Genomic DNA, 25,254 nt, shown 5'->3' on the forward strand with positions numbered 1-25,254 from the left:
ATGGTGTCGATCACTTTAAATCAGCGTTGCTCACTGATTGAAGACATTTTCTCCCTACTTTACACGATTCCAGCGTTCGTTATCTGTGCCTGCACTAACTCCAATACCAAGATGGCGTCTGGCGCAAGTCACGCAGGAAACGCGCGTGCGCATCCAAGACGCCATCTTGGATGTAGGAGAGGCCGTGTAGCGCCGAAACAATGGGCACTACACGGCCCAATTTAGCGCCCTCTGTCCCTTCCTGACACAGTCTACTTATCTTTACCCAAATCGCTACACCGCTCTAAGGCCTTGACTTTCCTCTTCAGATTTATAAATTTACCCTTATCTGAACCCTCCCCCCTCCCCTTTAGTTTAAAGCCCTATTTGCCAGAACATTATAGGTCTGTAGCAGACTTTTGGATTCCCTTTTATGTTGGCCACCAGTCTATTCTCACACTCTCTCTTTGCCCCTCTTATTTCCTTTTTCACTTCCCCTCTGAACTTTCTATATTCAGCCTGGTTCTCACTTGCGTTATCAACCTGACATCTGTCACACGCCCCCTTTCTTTCATTTCATCTTATTCTCCATCTCTTTCATCATCCAGAGAGCTCTGGTTTTAATTGCCCTACCTTTCTCCCACGCGGGAATGTACCTAGACTGTACCTGAACCATCTCCTCTTTAAAGGCTGCCCATTGTTTAATTACAGATGTTCCTGCCAACCTTTGATTCCAATTTACCCGGGCCCTCCTCCAATTAAGTATTTTTACTCTCAATTGCTCCTTGTTCTTTTACATAACTAATCTAAACCTTATGATATTATGATCACTGTTCCCTAAATGTTCCCCCACTAACACTTGCTCCACTTGACCCACCTCATTCCCCAGAACCAGATCCAGCAATGCCTCTTCTTCCAAAAGCATAGGAGGGAATTCCCAATGGGAACCGCGTTATTCCAGATTCAAGGACGCACCAAAAAAACTGGCAGTGTGAGAATGTGACAGGTACAGTAGAGTAGTGGCTATGGTACTGGACTAGTGACCCACAAGTCTCGAATTTAAGTCGCAACATGACACAATGCAAAATTGAATTTGGCAAGTTGTGGGCTGGAAGCTGCCAAATTGTTGTAAAAATAACTTGTTGACTAATGTCCTTCAGGTACTCTAGCCCCACAATTTGTGGTTATTTCTTACTGCCCTCTGAAGAGGCCTGGTCACTGATACAAAACAGGGCCGGGTACGGTAGGAGACCAGTACAGTATAGAACTTATAAAGGGCCACCTGCTCCCCAGGAACATTTAAAGGGCCACCTGCTCCCCAGGAACATTTAAAGGGCCACCTGCTCCCCAGGAACATTTAAAGGGCCACCTGCTCCCCAGGAACATTTAAAGGGCCACCTGCTCCCCAGGAACATTTAAAGGGCCACCTGCTCCCCAGGAACATTTAAAGGGCCACCTGCTCCCCAGGAACATTTAAAGGGCCACCTGCTCCCCAGGAACATTTAAAGGGCCACCTGCTCCCCAGGAACAAGAAATCTATTGCAGGGCTGGGTTTTGAGCAGCTGTGGGACACTCCAAATGGGCCCACATATCCGTGAACTAGAGGGGAGAGGAAAAACAGCCAGGTCATCCTCTGGGTCTCTGCTAGAAAGTGAGCGTTTGTGGATGTCAGGGGAGGAGAGGTCAGGCTTTACTTGTGATATTTCCCCCATGGTCAAATAGCCGGTGACAGCATTCACTGTCTAGACCCACATTGGCCCATTGAGTGAGCTGCTGGAGGCGTCCCAGAGCCTGACGAACCTTTCCCCAGCAGGAGTCACTGACTTTGGAAGAAAGAGAGAGTACACACTGGGAAAAAGGAAAATGTACATAGTGGGAATAACTTGTATGTTTTATTCATTCTCTTGTATTTTGGCATTGCTGGCAATGCCGGCATTTATTGCCCATCTCTGACAACCGAATGGTTTGCTGGGCCGCTTCAGAGGGCAGTCAAACATGTTGGCGTGGGACTGGAGTCACATATAGGCCCAGACCGGGTAAGGACGGCAGGTTTCCTTCCCTAAAGGACATTAGTGAACTGGTTGGGTTTTTAACGACAATCCGACAGCTTCATGGTCACTTTTACTGGTTCCAACTTTTTATTCCCAGATTTTTGAAAACTGAAATTCAAATTCTCAATCTGCCATGGTAGAATTTAAATCCCACTCTCTGGATTATTAGTCCAGTAACATAATCACTACACTGGTACTCTCTCCCCAAACCTGCACATCTCCTTCAAGAACCTTTACACCTGATTTTAAAAGAAGTCAGTTCATATTAATAATAATGTTAATGTTGTAACTGAACAGCATTTCCAGATTCTACATAATTCAAACGCTGTGTTACTTTATCGCCACCATTTGCTTTTCTATGTGTCTGTATAAACTGCGAGAGAAGGTGTTAGGCCGTAAGATTTATTCAAGGTTTATTACCCTTTTATGGAAATGCTCCAGCAGTAAGTGCCAGGTGAACTGGAGATTTCACATTCACAGTCAGAGACATAGGGGGTGAGTTTAAACCCCTAGAATGGGTGATTTTAGGAGCAGATGGGAATTGAAAATAGTTGTTTTTTTGGGTCACAACCGCAAAATGTTCGGACTTTGCGTTCCCAGTGGGAAGCCTGTACTTTTCCGCGCTGACGTTAAATCCGGAAATAAAGCCGGGTTGTGGTCGCGACCCAAAAAACAACTGTTTTCAACTCCCACCCGCCCCCAACCCACCCGTTCTTGGGATTTAAAATCACCCCCCATAGACCCTGTTATTCATACAGTTTGCTTCAAAATTATTTATGTGTATATTTTCAAAACCAAGATTGAAGCCGAGACATGGGAGGGGATATTAGGGGGGGGGGTTAATCAGAAACTTGGTCAAAGAGGTGGGCTTTAAGGGAGGGTCTTCGAGGAAGAGAGCGAGAGAAGGGTTTAGGGAGGGAATTCCTGATCTGTACCGAGTGAACTGACTGGAGCATTGAAGTGAAATTTTAATTTGGATCGGGATTCAGGCTGGCAGGGGGACGGGACAATCACCAAACCCAGGCCCCCTCTCCCACTCATCCTGGCCCCACAGGGTTCTGTTCCCGCTGCCTTCACCTGGCGAGGGGAGGCGGTGGGAAGATCCACAACAGCATCCCCACTCAGGCCGGAGTTAAAATAGCAGTCGGGGCCCGACGACATTATCGGTCACCTGCGTCTTTGAAGAAGGACCCGGCCGGTTTAAGGCGGGTGCCATTGCTGCCTCTTGAGACGGGCAGGTTAAAATTGAAGACTGCGGGCTGCCAGCAGGTAAATCACCCAGCTGATTTTAGCTGCCCGTCCAGCCGGTTTCCGCCGGGCAGACAGGGGTTAAAATCACTCCTCTGGTCTCCGTGTGGCTGCACTGAGGAGGAAAATCAGAACAAGGTTCTCACTTCTGATTGCTGCACTGTGACCTCTGCTGGAGAGGGAGTGTGTTACAAGTGGCCTCAGCTTGTGGAGTGTAAAATCGTCCTGGGTTCCTTTATTGCAATCCACTGACCCCCCGCTGTAAAGTGTAGTTGTGCGGACATGGGATAAGGACAGGACCGTGCTCAGCTGTGATGCCTGTAGTGGTTGAATAGCACTCACTGTCCGGGACGAGGTGAGAAGATTGGCCACCAGCCGTAGGGTTGTCCCCCAGTCTGTGTCGCTGCGTTCAGGAGAGGAGGAGCGAGTGAGGGAGGAAAGGACTGATGGTTTCGAGGATTAGCGATCGCAGATAGAGGTGATGAAATATTCCATGGAGCACATGTTCCTGGGATTATGGGAAGATCATTTGAGGGATGTCAGAGTTGAACGGTGCAGCTTGTGTTGTTACAGAGGTATCGTGGAGCTATTGGGAGATGAGGGAGAAAGTTCACACAGCTTATCATCTTGGCCTCTTACCCGGGTCAATGAGACCCCTCAGGAGATTCAATAAATTGAGTCTTCTCCATAATAATGGCCTGAATAAAATGGCCGACAGCAGTGGTGTAGCGGGAATAGTAAAGATGGGAAAACTGGACAGGATCCATTCTCGGGGTGGGGGGGGAGAGGAGAGGGTTTTGGAAGGAGGAGTAAGTGAAGGACTAAAAGAAAGAAAGAAAGACTTGCATTTCTATAGCGTCTTTTACAACCTCTGGACATCCCAAAGCGCTTTACAGCTAATGGAACTGAGTGTCAACGGCAGACTGTACATTTCAATAATATTCCCTCATTTGATCCATACATTACATTGCCTTTTTTTAATAAAGGATAGGCTTGCATTTATACAGTGCTGTGGGATTTTTTTTTATGTCCGCCTGGGAGGGCAGACAGGGCCTCAGTTTAACGTCTCAACCCAAAGACGGCACCTCCAACAGTGCAGCACTCCCTCAGTACTGCACTGAAGTGTCAGCTATGTGCAGTACTGAGGGAGCTCTAGAATGCGACTTGAACCCATGACCTTCTGACTCTGAGGTGAGAGTGCTACCACTGAGCTACAGGGATTGACGGTTTTGAGTATAAATGCAAGTTGTCGCTGTGTTATTCACCCGTCTGCTTCATTGACCTTTCAGGCTGATCGGACAGAAATGAGCAGCCTCAGTTTGCCGGGGAACATGAGGCGAGGGGGTTCGGACACAAACCTAAATCTTAGTGTGACGGACGGCCTGCTGGACTTTCAACGGGACAGACTGACCGCTGACCAGCTGAAGCAGAAGGTCCTGAAGATCACTGAGCAGTTGAGGATCGAGCAAGCGGTGCGGGACGAGAACGTGGCCGAGTACCTCAAGCTGGTAAACAACGCTGACAAGCAGCAGTCACGGCGCATCAAGCAGGTCTTCGAGAAGAAGAACCAGAAGTCGGCCCAAAGCATCGCCCAACTGCAGAAGAAGTTCGACCACTACCACAGGAAGCTGAAGGAGGTGGAGCAGAACGGGCCGAGGAATTCCAAGGAGGCGCTGAGGGGCTCACAGCAGAACGTGAGGGAGGTGAGCGGCAGCGCGCGGTCTGGGAACGGCCCCGTCGGAGGCCCGAGCCCGGAGGGCGGGAAGGGTGTATCGGGGGTGACCCTGACGCCCCCCGCCATCGTCTTCAACAAGCCGCGGGAGATCGCCAACCTGATCCGCAACAAGTTCGGCAGCGCCGACAACATCGCGCACCTGAAAAATTCCATGGAGGATTTCCGGAGGGACGGTGGGTCCAGGGCCTTGAGCGGGAGTGCCATGCTGGTGTCCAAGGCAAAGTACATGAGTGACGACGAGTGCTCCAGCGGGAGCGTCTCTGGAGACAGCAACGGTAACTCCGACTTCGGGGCGGCAGGGACGGTGAGCCCAAAATCGAGCTCGCTCGAGAGACAGCAGAGCAAGCTGTGCGCCATCTTGGACGAGCTGAGAGAGATTAAGGAAGCACAATCCCAGCTGTCGGAGGAGATAAAGAACTTAAAGATTCAGTTCAACAGAGACTATAGCATCATCACACAAACATTACAAGAGGAGCACTACAGGTAATCACTTGAAGAGTTTTTATTGTGGTTCATTATGGGATAATAATGAACATTTCTGTGTCTGGAACGTTATTATTTTTGCTCACTTGTAGTCTGGGGCATGATTGTGCTGCTAAAGTGAGCTTTGTTGTTAGGTTGCTTGTCCGACATCTGGTCCTGGGAGAGCCCTAATTTCCTCCAGTTAAATACTGTGAAGACCACAGGCCCCACCATAAACTTTGTGCTTTTATCACCTCCAGACTCAACTATTCCAATGCTCTCCTGACTGGCCTGCCATCCTCCACCCTTCATAAACTTCAACTCATCCAAAGCTCTGCTGTCTGTATCCCATCCCCCACCATGTCCCGCTCACTGACCTACGTTGGCTCCCTGTCCACCAACACCTCCAATTTAAAATTCTCACCCTTACGTTTAAATCCCTTCATGGCCTTGCCCTTCCCTATCTCTGTCACCTCCTCCAACCCTCAGCGGACTCTGCGTTTCTCCAACTCTGGCCTGATGTTCACTCCCCACTCGCTTTATCCCACCATTGGAGACTGCGCCTCCAGCCATTTAGGCCCTCAGCTCTGGAATTCCCTCCCTAAACACGTCTGCCTCTCCACCTCCCGCGCGTCTCCTTTAAGAATCTCTTTCAAGAATCAGCTACAAACCCATCTCTTTGACCGAGGTTTTAGTCACCCCCTCCTAATATCCCCTTCTTCAGCACTGTGCCAATTCTTGTTTGATTATGCTTCTGTGGAGTGCTTTGGGAAGTGTTTCTAAAGGAGGAGCGGGAGGTGGAGAGGCAAACGTGTTTAGGGAGGAAATTCCAGGGTTTAGGGCCTAGATGGCTGAAGGCACGGCAGCCAATGGTGGAGCGAAGTGAGTGGGGAAGGTACATGAGGTCAGAATCACTTTCTATGTTCAAAGCACTATGTAAATGCAAGTTGTTGCTGATTGTTGTTTAAAAGCCTTTCCCTTTAAAGAAATCGCTCAGCTACTCTCTGTGGGGTAGTGTGCTAAATTTGCACAACGTTGAGAGGTCAGTCAGAGGTTAATTGCTGCATTGAGCATGTTTTCTTTAAATCAATAGCCTCTTGTTAATCCCTTGGGGAAAAGACAGATTATGAGAGTCAGAGAGAAGAGAAAATGACTGGCTTTCTTTCTCTTTTTAATACTTTAGAAAAAAAACATTATCCAGTTCTGATTTGTTTCTTTGTTTGAGCCAATCAGGTGGAAATGTGTTTAAAAAAAGAAAGATTTGCATTTCTATAGCGCTTTTCACGAGCTCAGGTTGTCCCAAAACGCTGTACAGCAAATGAAGTACTTTTGATGTGTATTCACTGTTGTAATGTGGGAAACCTGGCAGCCAATTTGCGTACAGCAAGATCCCACAAACAGCAGTGAGATAATGACCAGATCATCTACTTTGGCTTGCATGTGTGACAAGCGCAGTGTTTTCAAATGTGACACTTTGAAGTGTGATAGATGCCCACAGAACATTATGGGGGGGGGGGGAAATTGGATAGGGCCTATTATTGGGCGCGGGTAGCGTGATCCGCTATTACCTCACACCTAATGGCCCCAGCAGCGTTGGAAATCAGCGTTAACACAAGGATTCAATGCAATTCACACTTTCCACCAGCAGGGGGAACCCCAATCTCTTAAAGGCAGGCTGGTGTCTTAATATTTCTTAAAGGTAGCTGGTACCTGTTATTTGCTGAAAATAACAGTCTGTTGTCTGCACGGAGTCTGAAGGGAGATCAGACATCGCACACTTAAAACACAGATGCAGGTCCCGTCCCTATGTTTACAACCTGATGAGTTATGTTAAAACATTGAATAAAGGTTGCGCACTACTAAATCCCACATCCTCCAATCTGCACGCCAGACCTCACCAATCTGCCGATCTGAGTTTGAAGCGGGCCTGTGAGAGTTCGTGCACCAAGGTTCTCTGCTGATGCACTAGTGGCCTTGGTGCAAGAGGTGGACAGAAGGAGGGACATCCTATATCCACGGTGGGGGGGGGGGGGGGGCAAGAGGCCCTCCAGACATATACCCAAAAGACAGTGGGAGGCAGCGGGGGACGAAGTCAATGCCAGGCCCACAGCATCATGGACATGGATGCAGTGCAGGAAGAAGTTCAATGCTTTGACATGAGTGGTCAAGGTGAGTGAGGTCAACTGTTAAGTGGCGTCTCCTCCCAACTGCACCATTAGCTGCATCCACTGCACCACACACTACAGCCCCTGTCACATACCAACAAACTCTTTCCATCAGTACTCAACTCTTCCAATCAGGTGCTTCCTCTCACCCTTACACATTACCACTGTTTCAAGCCGTCCATCCACAACTCACAGGCCACCCACACTGGCAGCTATTCAACCACAACAGGCACCCAGACACACGTCCCGCTTTCTTGCAGGAGAAGATGGCACATATCAGGAGGCAGCAAGTGGCAGTGGCATTTAGCCCCTCGAGCCTGTTCCACTATTCAATGAGATCGTGGTGGACCTGTGACCTAACTCCATATACCCGCCTTAGCCCCATATCCCTTAATACCCTTGGTTCACAGAAATCTATCAAACTCAGATTTAGAATTCACAAGTGAGCTAGCATCAACTGCCGTCTGCAGAAGAGCGTTCCAAACATCTCCCACCCTTTGTGTGTAGAAGCATTTCCTAACTTCACTCCTGCACGTCCTGGCTCTAAATGTTAGGCTCTGTCCCCATGTCCTAGTATTGAAGTCTAGGAGAGCTCCAAAAACAGTTACAAATGTCTCAGCAGCCAGAAGCAATAATCCAGCCACTAACCTGTAAATCCTGCATGGCCCCTTTAAATAGCGCTGGTGGGGGGTCCTCCAGGCACTGTAAGACACATTCAGATGGTCGGGGTTAAGACTGTGTGTTGAGTTGAGCGTTAAGTCCCAAAACGGTGTCTATCACTTTAAATCAGCGTTGCACACTGATCGTATCCATTTTCTCCCTACTGTACATGTAGCCGGTGTTCGTTATCTGCGCCGGCACCAACTCCTATACCAAGATAGTGTCTGGCACACATCACGCTGGAAACGTGTGTGCGCAGCCAAGACGCCATCTTGGCACTTCGGTAGGCCGCGTAGCACTGGAACAACGGGTGCTACACGGCCCAATTTCTCACCCGATTTATATCTGTTAAAAGTATCACTCGTCAGTCACAGCTCACAATCAGCTCTCACACCTGTTTATGTGCAAATTATTGTGTGATTCTTGCACCTAATTGGCTTAATTGTTTTACTCACAAAATAGAACCAAATGTCTGAATCAAACACTATGGGAGTGGCTAGAAAAACTAACGATGAGGAATTCCCACGGACATTCGAAAGCAATGGGTTAAGCATGAACAATAAGCAAATCCATTAATAAAACGAGAAGGGGAACCAATAAAACTGATTCAGATATTTTTTGAAAACCTTTTTGGCTGCAATTTTGGTTTCTCCACTAAAGCTGAGCACAAACGGAGGGGTACGGTAGCATAGTGGTTATGTTACTGGGCTAGTAATCCAGAGGCCTGGACTAAAATCCAGAGTCATGAGTTCAAATCCCGCCACGGCAGCTGGCGAATTTAAATTCAATTAATTATATAAAAATCTGGAATTAAAATACTAGTATCAGTAATGGTGGCCATGAAACTACCGGATTGTCGTAAAAACCCATCTGGTTCACTAATGTCCTTTAGGGAAGGAAACCTGCCGTCCTTACCCGGTCTGGCCTATATGTGACTCCAGGCCCACAGAAATGTGGTTGATTCTTAATTGCCCTCTGAAATGGCCTAGCAAGCCACTCAGTTGTAAAATCTCGTGACAAAAAGTCATAATAAGAATAAAACCGGACGGACCACTAGGCACCGGACACGACAACGGCAAAACACCAAGCCCAGTCGACCCTGCAAAGTCATCCTCACTAACATTTGGGGACTTGTGCCAAAATTGGGAGAGCTGTCCCACAGACTAGTCAAGCAACAGCCTGACAGAGACATACCCACAGAATCATATCTTTCAGCCAGTGTCCCAGACTCTTCCATCACCATCCCTGGGTATGTCCTGTCCCACCGGCAGGACAGACCCACCAGAGGTGGCGGTACAGTGATATACAGTCAGGAGGGAGTGGCCCTGGGCGTCCTCAACATTGACTTCGGACCCCATGAAATCTCATGGCGTCAGGTCAAACATGGGCAAGGAAACCTCCTGCTGATTACCACCTACCGCCCTCCCTCAGCTGATGAATCAGTCCTCCTCCATGTTGAGCACCATTTGGAGGAAGCACTGAGGGTACCAAGGGCACAAAATGTACTCTGGGTGGGGGACTTCAATGTTCATCACCAAGAGTGGCTCGGTAGCACCACTACTGACCAAGCTGGCTGAGTGCTGAAGGACATAGCTGCCAGACTGGGCCTGCGGCAGGTGGTGAGCGAACCAACACGAGGGAAAAACTTACTTGACCTCGTCCTCACCAATCTACCTGTCGCAAATGCATCTGTCCATGACAGTATTGGTAGGAGTGACTACCGCACAGTCCTCGTGGAGACGAAGTCCCGTCTTCGCACTGAGGACACCATCCAACGTGTTGTGTGTCACTACCACCGTGCTAAATAGCATAGATTCAGAACAGATCTGGCAGCTCAAAACTGGGCATCCATGAGGCACTGTGGGCCATCATCAGCAGCAGAATTGTATTCCAGCACAATCTGTAACCTCATGGCCCGGCATATTCCTCACTCTACCATTACCAACAAGCCAGGAGATCAACCCTGGTTCAATGAGGAGTGTAGAAGAGCATGCCAGGAGCAGCACCAGGCGTACCTAAAAATGAGGTGCCAACCTGGTGAAGCTACAACTCAGGACTACATGCATGCTAAACAGAGGAAGCAACATGCTATAGACAGAGCTAAGCGATTCCACAACCAACGGATCAGATCAGAGCTCTGCAGTCCTGCCACATCCAGTCATGAATGGTGGTGGACAATTAAACAACTAGCGGGAGGAAGAGGCTCTGCAAACATCCCCATCCTCAATGATGGCGGAGTCCAGCACGTGAGTGCAAAAGACAAGGCTGAAGCGTTTGCAACCATCTTCAGCCAGAAGTGCCGAGTGGATGATCCAGCCATATAAATACTGTGGCTATGAGAGCAGGTCAGAGGCTGGGTATTCTGCAGCGAGTGACTCACCTCCTGACTCCCCAAAGCCTTTCCACCATCTACAAGGCACAAGTCAGGAGTGTGATGGAATACTCTCCACTTGCCTGGATGAGTGCAGCTCCAACAACACTCAAGAAGCTTGACACCATCCAAGATAAAGCAGCCCGCTTGATTGGCACCCCATCCACCACCCTAAACATTCACTCCCTTCACCACCGGCGCACCGTGGCTGCAGTGTGTACCATCCACAGGATGCACTGCAGCAACTCGCCAAGGCTTCTTCGACAGCACCTCCCAAACCCGCGACCTCTACCACCTAGAAGGATAAGGGCAGCAGGCACATGGGAACAACACCACCTGCACGTTCCCCTCCAAGTCACACACCATCCCGACTTGGAAATATATCGCCGTTCCTTCATTGTCGCTGGGTCAAAATCCTGGAACTCCCTTCCTAACAGCACTGTGGGAGAACCTTCACCACACGGACTGCAGCGGTTCAAGGCGGCGGCTCACCACCACCTTCTCAAGGGCAATTAGGGATGGGCAATAAATGCCGGCCTCGCCAGCGACGCCCACATCCCATGAACGAATAAAAAAAACTAACTATGGGTGATATTGTAACATAATAAAGAGATGAAAAATTATGAAATTTACAAGAAAACTATTTTACTTACCTAAACAAAAGCATTTTAAATGCCTCAAACAATGGTTTCAGTTTGAGGCCTGTCCGTCACTAAGACATTCATTGGGCTTCCCAGAGCTATAACTTTCTCAGCTGCAAGGAGCCCCAATAAAGTTGTAGATTACAGCTCCCAGCACGCACCGGTGTAACTCCCAGCACGCACCGGTGTAACTCCCAGCACGCACCCGTATAACTCCCAGCACGCACCGGTATAACTCCCAGCATGCACAGTGTAACTCCCCGCACGCACCGGTATAACTCCCCGCACGCACAGGTGTAACTCCCAGCACGCACCGGTGTAACTCCCCGCACGCACAGGTGTAACTCCCAGCACGCACCGGTGTAACTCCCAGCACGCACCGGTGTAACTCCCAGCACGCACCGGTGTAACTCCCCGCACGCACAGTGTAACTCCCAGCACGCACAGTGTAACTCCCAGCACGCACCGGTGTAACTCCCAGCACGCACCGGTGTAACTCCCAGCACGCACCGGTGTAACTCCCAGCACGCACCGGTGTAACTCCCAGCACGCACAGTGTAACTCCCAGCACGCACAGTGTAACTCCCAGCACGCACCGGTGTAACTCCCAGCACGCACCGGTGTAACTCCCAGCACGCACCGGTATAACTCCCCGCACGCACAGGTGTAACTCCCAGCACGCACCGGTGTAACTCCCCGCACGCACAGGTGTAACTCCCAGCACGCACCGGTGTAACTCCCAGCACGCACCGGTGTAACTCCCCGCACACACAGGTGTAACTCCCAGCACGCACCGGTATAACTCCCCGCACGCACCGGTGTAACTCCCAGCACGCACCGGTGTAACTCCCAGCACGCACAGTGTAACTCCCAGCACGCACAGTGTAACTCCCAGCACGCACCGGTGTAACTCCCAGCACGCACCGGTGTAACTCCCAGCACGCACCGGTGTAACTCCCAGCACGCACAGTGTAACTCCCAGCATGCACTGGTGTAACTCCCAGCACGCACCGGTGTAACTCCCAGCACGCACCGGTGTAACTCCCAGCACGCACCGGTGTAACTCCCAGCATGCACAGTGTAACTCCCAGCATGCACTGGTGTAACTCCCAGCACGCACAGTGTAACTCCCAGCACGCACCGGTGTAACTCCCAGCACGCACAGTGTAACTCCCAGCATGCACTGGTGTAACTCCCCGCATGCACTGGTGTAACTCCCAGCATGCACTGGTGTGATGGTGTAGGCAATCGGTGGTCATTGAAGTCAATGGGGTGTAAAATGGGAGTCCGCCCTTCTCCCGGCCGGGGCAGACTAGGTACGTGCGGTGTACGTGCGGTACATGCGGTGTGCATGTGGTGTACGTGCGGTACATGCGGTGTGCATGTGGTGTACGTGCGGTACATGCGGTGTGCATGTGGTGTACGTGCGGTACATGCAGTGTGCATGTGGTGTACGTGCGGTACATGCGGTGTGCAGGTGGTGTACGTGCGGTACATGCGGTGTGCATGTGGTGTACGTGCGGTACATGCGGTGTGCAGGTGGTGTACGTGCGGTACATGCGGTGTGCAGGTGGTGTACGTGCGGTACATGCGGTGTGCATGTGGTGTACGTGCGGTACATGCGGTGTGCAGGTGGTGTACGTGCGGTACAGGATCGGGCTCTTTTCTCATCACTATGCCCACAACAATTGAGAGTCCTCTGGTGACTGGACGGGGGCTCCGTTACTCAGCCTCTCGTGCTATGATTAAACACACAGACCCACAAAGAATGGCTGCCAGTAACTGCTTTTTACATTCATGATCAAACCGAGCTGATCGCTCTTCACACACTGGTTCGACTAGCACCAGTTGGTAAGTAAGACGTACGATTATTTCCTGTTGATGTGCCCTGACTGTTTTCTCACCTCACTGACGATTCCTGTTTGATTCCGCTCCTGTACGTGCTGCAAATTAGCAAGTAGCTTTGTCAGCTTCAGAAGCTGAACTAAATGTAGTGTCAGCAAAACACAGTTACGCAACGCAGATTGTATTTTTAAGACAGACGGATAAAGACGCAGGGACTGGCCGTTATTCCAATCCATTCACCCTCCCGCCCAGACCCAATACAATGTAATTCGGCCAAAAAGGTTGAGGGAATTTTTCCCCAGAGTGTCTCCTAACTCGACAGATGATTTAAAAAAAACTTACTTAGGGGGGTGAATATTTTATAAAGTACTCCCCTGCATTTTCATTCTCCTTCAACTCATCAACACTCTTCATTATCTTAAATCGAATGATTATTTTAGAATGACCGCCGGGGCTTAGAGGGTTAAATTATGAGGACAGCTTGCATAAACTAGGCTTGTATTCCCTAAAGTTTAGAAATAGGGGTGATCTAACCGAGGTGTTTAAAGTTATAAAGGCATTTGCTAGGGTAGATACAGAGAAACTATTTCCTTTGTTGGGGGAATCAATAACAAGGGGACACAATCTTAAATTCAGGAGGGAAATCAGGAAGCACCTTTTCACACAAAGGGGAGTAGAAATCTGGAAGTGTCTCCCCCAAAAGTCAGTAGGAGCTTTCAAAGCTGAGATCGACAGATTTTTGTTGGGTGAAGGGTATCAAGGGATAGGGAGCAAATGGAGTCGAGGTGCAGATCAGCCATTATCTGATAGAATGAACAGGCTCGAGGGGCTGAATGGCCTGCTCCTGTTCCTAATGTTCCTAAATCATCTCGCCTGCCCCCAGCTATCTTTTCTCCAGTGTAATGGTAGTTCCTCTGGTTGATTTTACTCGGGTGTAACCTGGTTATTTCTGAGCAAGGTCCCTGCATGTAATGTGCTATCTAACCACTGGATGGAGCTGTATCAAAGGGTAAAACACAGGCTATTCAGCTACAGGTTGTTAAAATTATCTGGATTCTGCAGGGATTCTAAGGCATACATTCTTTTAGATAAAATTTAAGTGTCTTCAAGTTGCACTGGGCACAAGTGAATGTAAATGAAACAAATTGAGGTGTCAGCCTTTCCTCTGAGTGGGTTCGAGCCCCACTCCCGAGACTTGAGCATGTGACCTAGGCCGACACATCAATGCAGTACTGAGGTAGATGCTACCTTTCCGACGAGATGTTAAACCGAGGCCCCGTCTGCCCTCACAAGTGGAAGTAAAAGATCCCATGGCATTATCTTCAGAGGGACTTCAGTCACGTGGAGAGACCGGAGAAGCTGGGGTTGTTCTCCTTAGAGCAGAGAAGGTTGAGAGGAGATTTGATAGAAGTGTTCAAAATCATGAAGGGTTTACATAAAGTAAATAAAGAGAAACTGTTCCTATTGGTGGAAGGGTCAAGAACCAGAGGACATAGAGTTAAGGTGATTGGCAAAAGAACCAAAGGCGACATGAGGAAAAACTTTTTTACGCAGTGAGTAGTTATGATCTGGAATGGGCTGCCTGAAAGGGTGGTGGAAGCAGATTCAATCGTGGCTTTCAAAAAGGAATTGGATAAATATTTGAAGGGAAAAAATTTGCAAGGCTACAGGGAAAGAGCGGGGGAGTGGGACTATTTGGATTGCTCTTACAAAGAGCCGGCACAGGCTCAATGGGCCGAATGGCCTCCTTCTGTGCTGTAACCAGTCTACGATTCTATGATTCTATGATCTCGAAGAAGAGCATGGGAGTTCTCCCCGGTGTCCTGGCCAATATTTATCCCTCAACCAACACCACTGAAAACAGTTCATCTGGTCATTATCATATTGCTGTTGTGGGATCTTGCTGTGCACAAATTGGCTGCAGTGTTTCCCACATTACAACAGCGACAATACTTCAAAATTACTCCATTGTCTGTAAAGCGCTTTGGGAAGTCCTGAGGTCGTGAAAGGCACAATAGAAATGCAAGTTCTTTCTTTAATAATAAGACAAGTTCTATAAATGCGTGTGAGGATCAGTTCTAACGGGCTTTGTTTTTAGGTCGGAAAATTTGGAATACCAGCTGAACAATCTCACCGAACTTCATCAGCACGAGACGATTGATCTAAAACAAGAGCTGGCCAGCATTGAGGAAAAAGTAGCTTACCAATCGTACGAGCGAGCCCGTGACATTCAGGTATGTGTGCGCTGCTGTCAGTGTAATGTTTATATATTCAGAATAAAACTGCAGCGCCTTGATTTTAAAATTCTCATCCCTGTGTTCAAATCCCTCCATGGCCTCGCCCCCCCCCTCCCTATCTCTGTAACCTCCTCCAGACCTACAACCCTCCGAGATCTCTGCGCTCCTCCAATTCTGGTGTCTTGTGCATCCCCGATTTTAATCGCTCCACCATTGGCGGCCGTGCCTTCAGCTGCCTAGGCTCTAAGCTCTGGAATTCCCTCCCTCAACCTCTCCGCCTCTCCACCTCTCTCTCCTCCTTTCAGACCCTCCTAAAAACCTACCTCCATCACCTGTTTTAATATCACCTTGTGTGGCTCGGTGTCAAATTTTGTTTGATCATCGCTCCTCGGGATGTTTTGCTACGTTAAAGCCACTGTATAAGTGTGAGTTGTTGTTGTTGTTTAGACTAACTCTACGTGATGACTCTCAGCTTTATTCACCATGATTTTAATACAAGCTCCTTTCCAAAAAATAAAATAGTTTGGAACAGGAGCGTTCCAGCAAGCTGTGAAGTGCACAGCTAATCCCTAACACAGTACCAGTTATCGAAATAAAAAGCAAAATCCTGCAGATGCTGGAAGTCTGAGGCAGACAAGCATATCTCCCTGGTCTTTTTCTGATCAGGTTACTCTCTGTCTGTCTCTTATTTCTCAATTGTGAATCATCCAGAATCTAAACTTCCTTACTCTCTCCACAGATGCTGACTGACCCATTGCCTCTTCCAGTCATTTTCTGCTCTTGTGACCGGTTATTGATGATAATTTTCAGAATTTGAAATGCTGTCACATGTTCAGAGAGAGTTGGGTTTATCTTCCTTCTTTAAAAAAAAGTGGAAATTGTTACCAACTTGACAAATTCTATAAAGTAGTTCCTAGCTGACGGGAATCATAAAACCTTCACCCACTCAAGTTAATCGTACACGTCTACCGTGTTTATAGGCAGAGCGAGCACAGGAACAGATTCAAATAGAGTTAAAACACTGCCTGCCGCCCCTAAAGTTATTCTCTCTTTCACTTCCCTCTCCAGCTGACCGCCGTCGCTCTGTGTGTGGTCAGTTAGTCGATCTCCTCCTGACACAGGAGCACTGTGTGGCACAGGAGAGAAAGAGGAACTGAAAGGAGGAAATAAGCAAACCTGTGACAAGAAGAAAAACTCCATTTCAAAGAAAATGAGAATTAAGGGACATTAAACTATGGGTGGGGGTGATTTTAAATCCCAAGAATGGGGGGGTTGGGGGCGGGTGGGAGTTGAAAATAGTTGTTTTTTGGGTCGAGGCCGCAACCCGGCTTTATTTCCGGGTTTAACATCGGTGCGGAAAAGCCCAGGCTTCCCACCGGGAACGCCAAGTCCGAAGATTTTGCGGTTGCGACCCAAAAAAACAACTATTTTCAACTCCCACCCGCCCCCAACCCGCCCGTTCTTGGGGTTTAAAATCATCCCCTATGTGTTAGGTCTAAATGTGACGAGGTTCGCCACCTTGGAGTTACATCTACTGATTGGGAATTTCAACCGAAGATACTAACGGTAGTTCAGGTTTTTGCATCAAGAATGCAACTCACTGTGGGTTTCAACTCAAACCAATTACGTAGAGTACAAAAACAAGGAAGTTATACTAAACCTTTATAAAACACTGGTTAGGCCCCAGCTGGAGAATTGTGATCAATTCTGGGCACTACACTTTAGGAAAGATGTGTAGGCCTTAAAGAGGGTGCAGAAGAGATTTACTAGAATGGTACCAGGGATGAGGGACTTCAATTATGTGGAGAGACTGGAGAAACTGGGGTTGTTCTCCTTAGAGCTGAGAAGGTTAAGGGGAGAATTGATAGAGGTGTTCAAAATCATGAAGGATTTTGATAGAATAAATAAGGAGAAACAGTTTCCAGAGGCAGCAGAGTTGGTAACCAGATGATCGGCAAAAGAACCAGAGGCGACATGAGGAAACATTTTTTTACGCAGCGAGTTGTTATGATCTGGAATGCGCTGCCTGAAAGGGTGAAGGAAACAGATTCAATAGTAACTTTCAAAAAGGAATTCGATAAATACTTGAAGGGAAAGAATTTACACGGCTATGGGGAAAGAACAGAGGAGTGGGACTAAATCTCTTTCAAAGAGCTGGCACAGGCATGATGGGCCAAATGGCCTCCTTCTGTGCTGTGTCATTTTATTAACGAAGTGGGCAGTGAAGTCCTGGCCATATATGGGGTTGGGAGGAAGGGAAGGGAGGGAGTGATGGGGTTTAGGGGTGGAGCAGTGGCAAAAGCTAGAGAGCAGAGTCCCGTTCAAAGTCGGGTGGTGAGAGGCCTATAGTTGAGGTAGAAAGACCATCTGACCTCAGAAGGGTGGGAGGGGCTGAATATCAGGACTATCAGGAAGGGGAGTGGTGTTTTTCTTATTCATTCATTGGGCGTCGCTGGCAAGGCCGGCATTTCTTACCCATCCCTAATTGCCCTTGAGAAGGTGGTGGTGAGCCGCCTTCTTGAACTGCTGCAGTCCGTGTGGTGACGGTTCTCCCACAGTGCTGTTAGGAAGGGAGTTCCAGGATTTTGACCCAGCGACAATGAAGGAACGGCGATATATTTCCAAGTCGGGATGGTGTGTGACTTGGAGGGGAACGTGCAGGTGGTGTTGTTTCCCTGTGCCTGCTGCCCTTGTCCTAGGTAGTAGAGGTCGTGGGTTTGGGAGGTGCTGTTGAAGAAGCCTTGGCGAGTTGCTGCAGTGCATGGTATCTTAGTGGTTATGGTACTGAACTAGCAACCCAGAAATGTGGTTTGGGAGGAAGTTGCACCCTGATGGCTTGGCAGAGTAACATCAGCACCACAGCCTAACTGCACTATTTGCGCATACATTGTGTGTCAGCCGTGGCCAGGCAGTGCCCGAGAGGGATTATAGTGCAGTGATCATCTCAGACTGTCAGGCCTCAGATAGCAGGGCTTGGATACGATATATGGGGGATAATATACCTGTAATTGGGAATGTTCATGAGGACTGGGGGGTGGGGAGGGTTGGAGGGATTGGTAGGTTAGTGATTTTTTTATGTAATGAATTTTGTTTTTAGGGATTTTATAGAAGGGTTGGTGGAGAACTAACTGTCAGGGAGTATCTGGGACAGTGTTGTTGCTGGAACGGGATTGTATAGAATTATTTTGGTAGAATGTGGCTGTGGGGAAAATCAATATTGGAGAAAAAGAAGGAACTTGCATTTAGAATCATAGAATCATAGAAGTTTACAACATGGAAACAGGCCCTTCGGCCCAACATGTCCATGTCGCCCAGTTAATACCACTAAGCTAGTCCCAATTGCCTGCACTTGGCCCATATCCCTCTATACCCATCTTACCCATGTAACTGTCCAAATGCTTTTTAAAAGACAAAATTGTACCCACCTCTACTACTGCCTCTGGCAGCTCGTTCCAGACACTCACCACCCTTTGAGTGAAAAAATTGCCCCTCTGGACCCTTTTGTATCTCTCCCCTCTCACCTTAAATCTGTGCCCCCTCGTTATAGACTCCCCTACCTTTGGGTAAAGATTTTGACTATCTACCTTATCTATGCCCCTCATTATTTTATAGACTTGTATAAGATCACCCCTAAACCTCTTACTCTCCAGCGCCTTTCACAACCTCGGGACATCCCAAAATAATTAACAACCAATGAAGTAGTTTTTGAAGTGTAGTCACTGTTGTAATGTAGGAAACGCGGCAGCCAATTTGCACACAGCAAGATCCCACAAACAGCAATGAGATAATGACCAGATAATCTGTTTTGTAGTGATATTGGTTGAGGGATAAATATTGGCCAAGACACCGGGGAGGACTCCCCTGCTCTTCTTTGAAATAGCACAGCCATGGGATCTTTTACAATCACCTGAAAGAGTCGACGGGACCTCGATTTTATGTCTCATCTGAAAGACGGTACTCTGACAGTGCAGCACTCCCTCAGTACTGCACTGGAGAGTCAGCCTAGATTATGTGCTCATGTTCCTGGAGTGGGGCTTGAACCCACAACCTTCTGACTCAGAGGTGAGAGGGTTACCCACTGAGCCACGGCTGAGAGAAAGACTTTGCACAATATGACTGATGAATAATTAAAATATAACACAAATCTCCTTTCTGAAATCTGTGCGAGCAGGGGTCTTCTGCACGTGTCATCTCATTTCTTTGCGTGAGGGAGTGGAGGGTAATGGGCTCGTGTTGGGGATGAGAAGTTGGCAGGGAGCAGGGAGTGGACCTCTGGAGCCAGGGACAGGGGCTGTGAGGGAGTGGGGGGGGGGGTCAGAGGTCATGGGCTTGTGTAAATGACAAATAGAGGGGTGTGTCCCGATGCGGCTGGCCAATATCGGACCACCCTGACCGGCAGCAAGGTAAGTACAGGGAGCGCGGGGGGGTGTTCACGATCACGGAGTGGGGGGCGCTCCTGGGGTGGCAGCAGCCCAGATTATTTTTGTGGGGCCAGGTGGAGTACTCCTGCTCGTCTGTGTCCCACAAAAAATAGTTTCCAATTTACCTTGGCTGAGCCTCATCGGCTCTATTGCTCGTGGAACTGATTGGAGCTCCGACCAACTCCAACCTAAAATGGTAATCGGGGTCCTAGAGCCCCTATTTCCATAACAAAGGGGCCTACCACTAGAAACAGCAGGAGGCCCCTTTCAAAGTGGCACCAGCCACATGGTTGGAGTTAACGGGGAGGATTTTGAGACCTACTGTCCAGGTGACCAGGCGTACCAAGTTAAATCCCCCCCCCTTTGTTCTATTGTGGGGTGGGGGGGGGGGGTAGAAGCTGAAAAGGGAGATTGGGAACATTTGGGAACACTAACCCTATACCGCCGAGCCCCCTTTCCATCCTCAAATACCCTTAACCTAAGTTCCCAACACCCCTTCCTATTGCCCTCTTACCCACACACACTCCCCAACAGCCTTTTCCCACTTGTCCCTGGCACACATCTCTGACCCAGTACTGGACTCGTGTACCTTTTGGTTTTAAAAAATGAAAGAGATAGAAGTGAGTTCCTCAATAAAGGAACACATGTGAAGAGAGAGCGAGAGGGAGGGTGAGAGAGAGAGAGGAGGGAGAGAAAGGTGGGGGAGGGAGAGGAGAGAGGGAGAGATGGGGGAGAGAAAGGAGAGATGAGGGAGAGAGAGAGCGAGAGGGAGGGAGAGAGAGAGAGGGAGAGATGGGGAGGAGGGAGAGAGGGAGAGGAGAGAGGGAGAGAAGGGGGGAGCAGAGGGGGAGAGAGAGGAGAGAGAGGGGGAAGCAGGGGTAGGCGAGAAGGGGGAGGAGGGGGGAGAGAGAGGAGGGAGAGAGAAGGAGCAGAGGGGGAGAGAAGGAGCGGAGGGGGAGAGAAGGAGCAGAGGGGGAGAGAAAGGAGAGAGAGGGGGAGGCAGGGGTAGGAGAGAAGGGGGAGGAGGGGGGAGAGGAGGGAGAGAGAGGGGGAGGCAAGGGTGGGAGAGAGAGAGAGGAGGGGGAGGGAGAGGAGGGGGAGGGAGGGGAGGGGGAGGGAGAGGAGAGAAGGGGGAGGAGGGGGGAGGGAGAGGGGGGAGGAGGGGGGAGGGAGAGGGGGGAGCAGAGGGGGAGAGAGAGGAGGGAGAGGTGGAGGAAAGGGGAGGGAGAGGGAAGATGGAGACAGGAGAGAGGGAGGGGAAAGAAGGAGGGGGAGGGAAAGTGCATGAGCAACACAGAAAGAATTAGACAGCAGAATGGTACAAGAGATAACTTCATAGGCAGTGCCACTGGAGGTCTACTAGCAAAAATTAACAACTTGCACTTTTATAGCACTTTTCACCCAATGAACAGTCCCTTGGCAGTTTGTAAGTGGGTTTGATGGATCTGAGCAGGAAGAGGGAACAGAAGGCATGGTCAACGAGGTAGATTTTCAAGAGGCTGAGGAGAGAGGTAGAAAGGCAAAGGGATTTGGGATGGGTACTTCCCAGCACAGGGTCATGGCGGCTGAAGGGTTTGCCCCTGACGCTGGAGTGGTGGGAGAGAGGGACAGGGAGTAGATCAGTCAGAAGAGTGGAGGATGTGTGGTCACAGTAGGGTTGGAAGAGATTGCTGAGCTAGGGAGAAGCAAAGCCAGGCAATCATCTGTAGACAAGGATGGGATGGGCAATAAATGCTGGCCTTGGCAGCGACGCCCACATCCCATGAACGAATAAACAAAAGGACAAGGATTTTAAAGGCAAGTAGGATTTAAGATATCGGCCAAAGCAACCCTTGTCTTTTGCTTACTAACACTTCTCCCACACTTGTTTAGATCAATAAAAAGGTACTTTTATTTCTAAAATTAATCCCACATCGTGCCTTGTCTGACCTACTTCAGCCTTGTTCACTGAAGTGTCCTGTGTTTGTGTGTCCTTGCGTAGGAAGCTCTAGAATCGTGCCAGACGAGACTTGCCACCTTGGAGTTACATCAACAGCAGCAGCAAGTGGTGCAGATCGAAAACGCTAATGCCAAGGTGCTCCTGGGAAAATGTATCAACGTCTTTCTGGCCATCATGACCGTCATCCTCGTCTGTGTCTCTACCATTGCCAAGTTCAGTATCCCTCTAATGAAGAGCCGTTTAAACATTGTTTGTACGCTCTGCGCAGTGATACTCGTTTTCATCTTTTGGAAGAAATGGGATCAGATTCAGTGTCTTACAGACCATATTTTTATAAGCAGGTGATCCACTGTGATTTAGAATGCTTGTCAAACTTGTGAAGAACTATTATTCTGAAATAAAAATTTTAAACAAAGGAAAATATATATATATAGGGACAAAAAACATTTATACAATTACCTCTACAAATGTGTACCACATTAAAAGGCTTTTGGACAGCGCCTTATCTGATGTGTCCAATAAATTATTTTGTTGCAAGATCATCTCCAACGCCTGTTGCTATAACAGCACCCTAGCAGCGCCTGATGTGTTAACCTTTGACCCCACGCTGCGTGCCACTTCTTACATCCGAGCTGATCCTTTGGACAAAAGAGTGACCGACCTAAATATGGAGGGGTTTCTGACCACTTGCTACTTTACGGACCAATTAGAAAAAAGCCAAGTGGGATGAGAAAGAGTGGACCAGGACTGTCGGGCTTTGCTTTAGTGGGGTGTTTACACTCGATGTTTACCTGAGATCTACTGATGAAAGGATGGAGCCAACCAACGGGTGATGCTGAATTTGTGGACTGCCGAAAGATGAGGCAAACACTGGCTTGCGCCCAGTCACAAATACAATTGATCATTTAATTCAACCTATCAGGCCGTAAGGCTTCTGTCAATCAGGTCATAATGAACTTTTTGTCAATCCAATCCTGATAAATGGACATTTGACAAGCATTATTGCGCCAGAACTGAGGTAAATGTGTCTAATCAGCAGTTATACTCCAACTTTTAACTCTGTACCTGCCTCACCAGAAGAAAGTAAATGAAAATAACTCTTGGTGAAGTCAGTTTTTGTGGGGCAGGTGGGGGTTAAATTTTTGTCATATTTAATTATACTGTTTTGAAGAGAACTATTTTAAATACACTGTAGTACTGTATAATCACTTTTACATACCTCACAATAAGGCACATTTTCCATATCATTTTCCATCCATTATTACTGAATTTTGTCCCATTTTTCTTTTGTGTATATGTATTCGCGAACAAAATGCACTCAATCTGTAACCAGAACTTCATAGGACCGGGGCTGGTATTGCATTGAAATTGAAGCATCTCCAACAGAAGTAAAATTAGATTACATTTAAACACAGAAGGGTTTGACTTTGACTTTGCCCAGGTATTACTGTTAATGAAGTTTTTTGTTCTTTTAAGGAGTAATTTTGTGAGACCTTTGCTCCCAGCGTGGAGCCTGGCCACACAGAAGCAGGGGCCGGAAATAGCACTGTAACATTCTAAGATTAATTCTGCGACCCATCTCGTAAGGTTCCACACTGGGAGCTTGACCACACAAAATTACCCCGTTAATCCTTTCGCTCGCTCGTAATGAAATCTGGATTAAATTCATGCTGAAAAGTAAAATCTATTGATGGCTTAGAGATTAAGATTAAGGACACAAAAATTAAAAGATCATTTTCTGAAAAATGGACAAGAATGGCCTTTATGTTTTTTTTCAGAATAGCTTTTTAAATAAACAGATACGAATCATTTATTAATTAGATTTAGGGACTTCCTACTAACTATATCTTGTTTTTTGAAGAGTTTTTAGGGTTTCAAGGTTCTGTTTTTGAACAGCTGGATGTCCAATAAGGGTGGAAATAATATTTAAGAATCTCCAAACCAAGCGACTCAGAAATCCCCACAGATAGAGATTCTGCTTGCTTGATATGGAAGTCCTCAGCCATTCCCTGTTGGGACACTCCCCCACTTACTAAAGTCCAAGAAGTCTTGGCACTGGTTGGTAAGAGCCAAGATCAAATGATTCTCCAAATGTGGACAGCAGTATTGCTGATGTCTAACCGGCTAAAATCGAGCAGCCTACCAGTACTGGTCAATGGTAAGCTTTCTGCTGCTTGTCCAGCCTGTTACAACCTATCCGTTAGGACACTGGCTCGCAGAGTTTCCTGTAGAAGTGTGGGTCTAATCCCAACTCCCAGTGATGTGACTGCCCATCCAGATCTGATAGTGAGCCCGACTCCTGGTTAATCACCAGAAATACCCTCAGCCTCATGGTACCACTGGAAGAAAACATCTTTCACTTTTCATTGTTAGACACAACTGTTGGTTTCAGATGCTGGCTTCTGGTAGCTTGGTTTAACATTTCAACCTCCAACTAGGTATGTCCAACTTAGGTAATGCCCAGAGACGAGTGCCTATGAATAGGATAGAAAGCGTACGGGCTCAATGGAAATATATGGGTAGGATTGCCGATTCAGCACTGTAATGCCGATCCTCCAATCCATGCTCCCTGCAAGGGACTGTGCGATTGATGAATTTATCTTACAATCTGAAATTGAGCATGTACACCTACCTGCAAGGTGGCTTAAAGCTTGGAGTAAAAAAAGAATTGGGTTTCTTGTTAGTCAGTATGTTTTTCTTCAAACAATGTTCCGTAATTTTTTTCCCTTTCAATCAGAGAAAACAAATTCCCTTAGGAATACCAAAAAGACTACAGAAATAAATTCATGGGAAAAGTATACATTAACATTATTCCCTATGATCGGTGTATTAATTTGCTATTTTTCTACGGATCCTGGAGAGGTTCATATACAATACATATATTGACTGTTTTGGAACACTATGGTGCTAAGACATTGCTTTGTTAAGTGTTGTGGAAGTGAGTAACAGACTTAATACCTGCGGCACACCTAAATATGTCTGATAATGAAAGTAAGGAGGCTTCCTCATCCTGGTCACGTCAGGGACTCAGAAATGAACTTAAGTTATTTTTTCTCCAGGAGTTGTAATTCGAACAATTGTGCATCAGAACTATCACACAAATGGATTTGGTGAAATTTTGTTTTAGGGTTATTTGTAAAACGCGGCTTTGACAAACCAATTTTAAAACTCATTGTACCGTGTATTTTTAACTTAAAAATGAGAAATGAATATATGAAGTGCATTCCATGAAGAGTCATCTCATCTTTCCCATTATTTCTTACGAATATACCTTTCAACTTTCCGTGTGATTCTGGTTCGTTTTTCACCTTATAATGCTACTTCTAATACAAACTGTTTACTGAACGGATTGAGCTGATTGCTTCCCCCCCCCCCCCCACCTTTAAGTGGGCCAGGAAGCACTGCCCCAGAGACCAGTTAATACTAAGTCTCTAGTATTAGTCTCTAGTCTCTCGCGGATTTCTCACATGGTGAGATTTTGGTGTATGGGGCGAGTCAAG

General features: G+C 47.8%; 1 protein-coding gene across 5 annotated transcripts in view; it reads left to right on the plus strand.

Annotated features, from left to right (window-relative positions):
* The window catches only part of tmcc3 (transmembrane and coiled-coil domain family 3), a 130,805-nt gene extending 105,834 nt beyond the window's left edge, over positions 1-24,971 (plus strand). For all 5 annotated transcript variants that reach the window (XM_068004652.1, XM_068004650.1, XM_068004655.1 and 2 more), the window contains exons 2-4: positions 4,568-5,496; positions 15,256-15,391; positions 21,797-24,971. In XM_068004652.1, the coding sequence (XP_067860753.1) occupies positions 4,568-5,496; positions 15,256-15,391; positions 21,797-22,099 (1,368 nt within the window). In that variant the 3' untranslated portion in view covers positions 22,100-24,971. The remainder of the gene's footprint in view (positions 1-4,567; positions 5,497-15,255; positions 15,392-21,796) is intronic.
* Positions 24,972-25,254: the final 283 nt, after the last annotated feature.

Source organism: Heptranchias perlo, chromosome 24, assembly GCF_035084215.1.
Source record: "Heptranchias perlo isolate sHepPer1 chromosome 24, sHepPer1.hap1, whole genome shotgun sequence".
NCBI classification, from domain to species: domain Eukaryota; kingdom Metazoa; phylum Chordata; class Chondrichthyes; order Hexanchiformes; family Hexanchidae; genus Heptranchias; species Heptranchias perlo.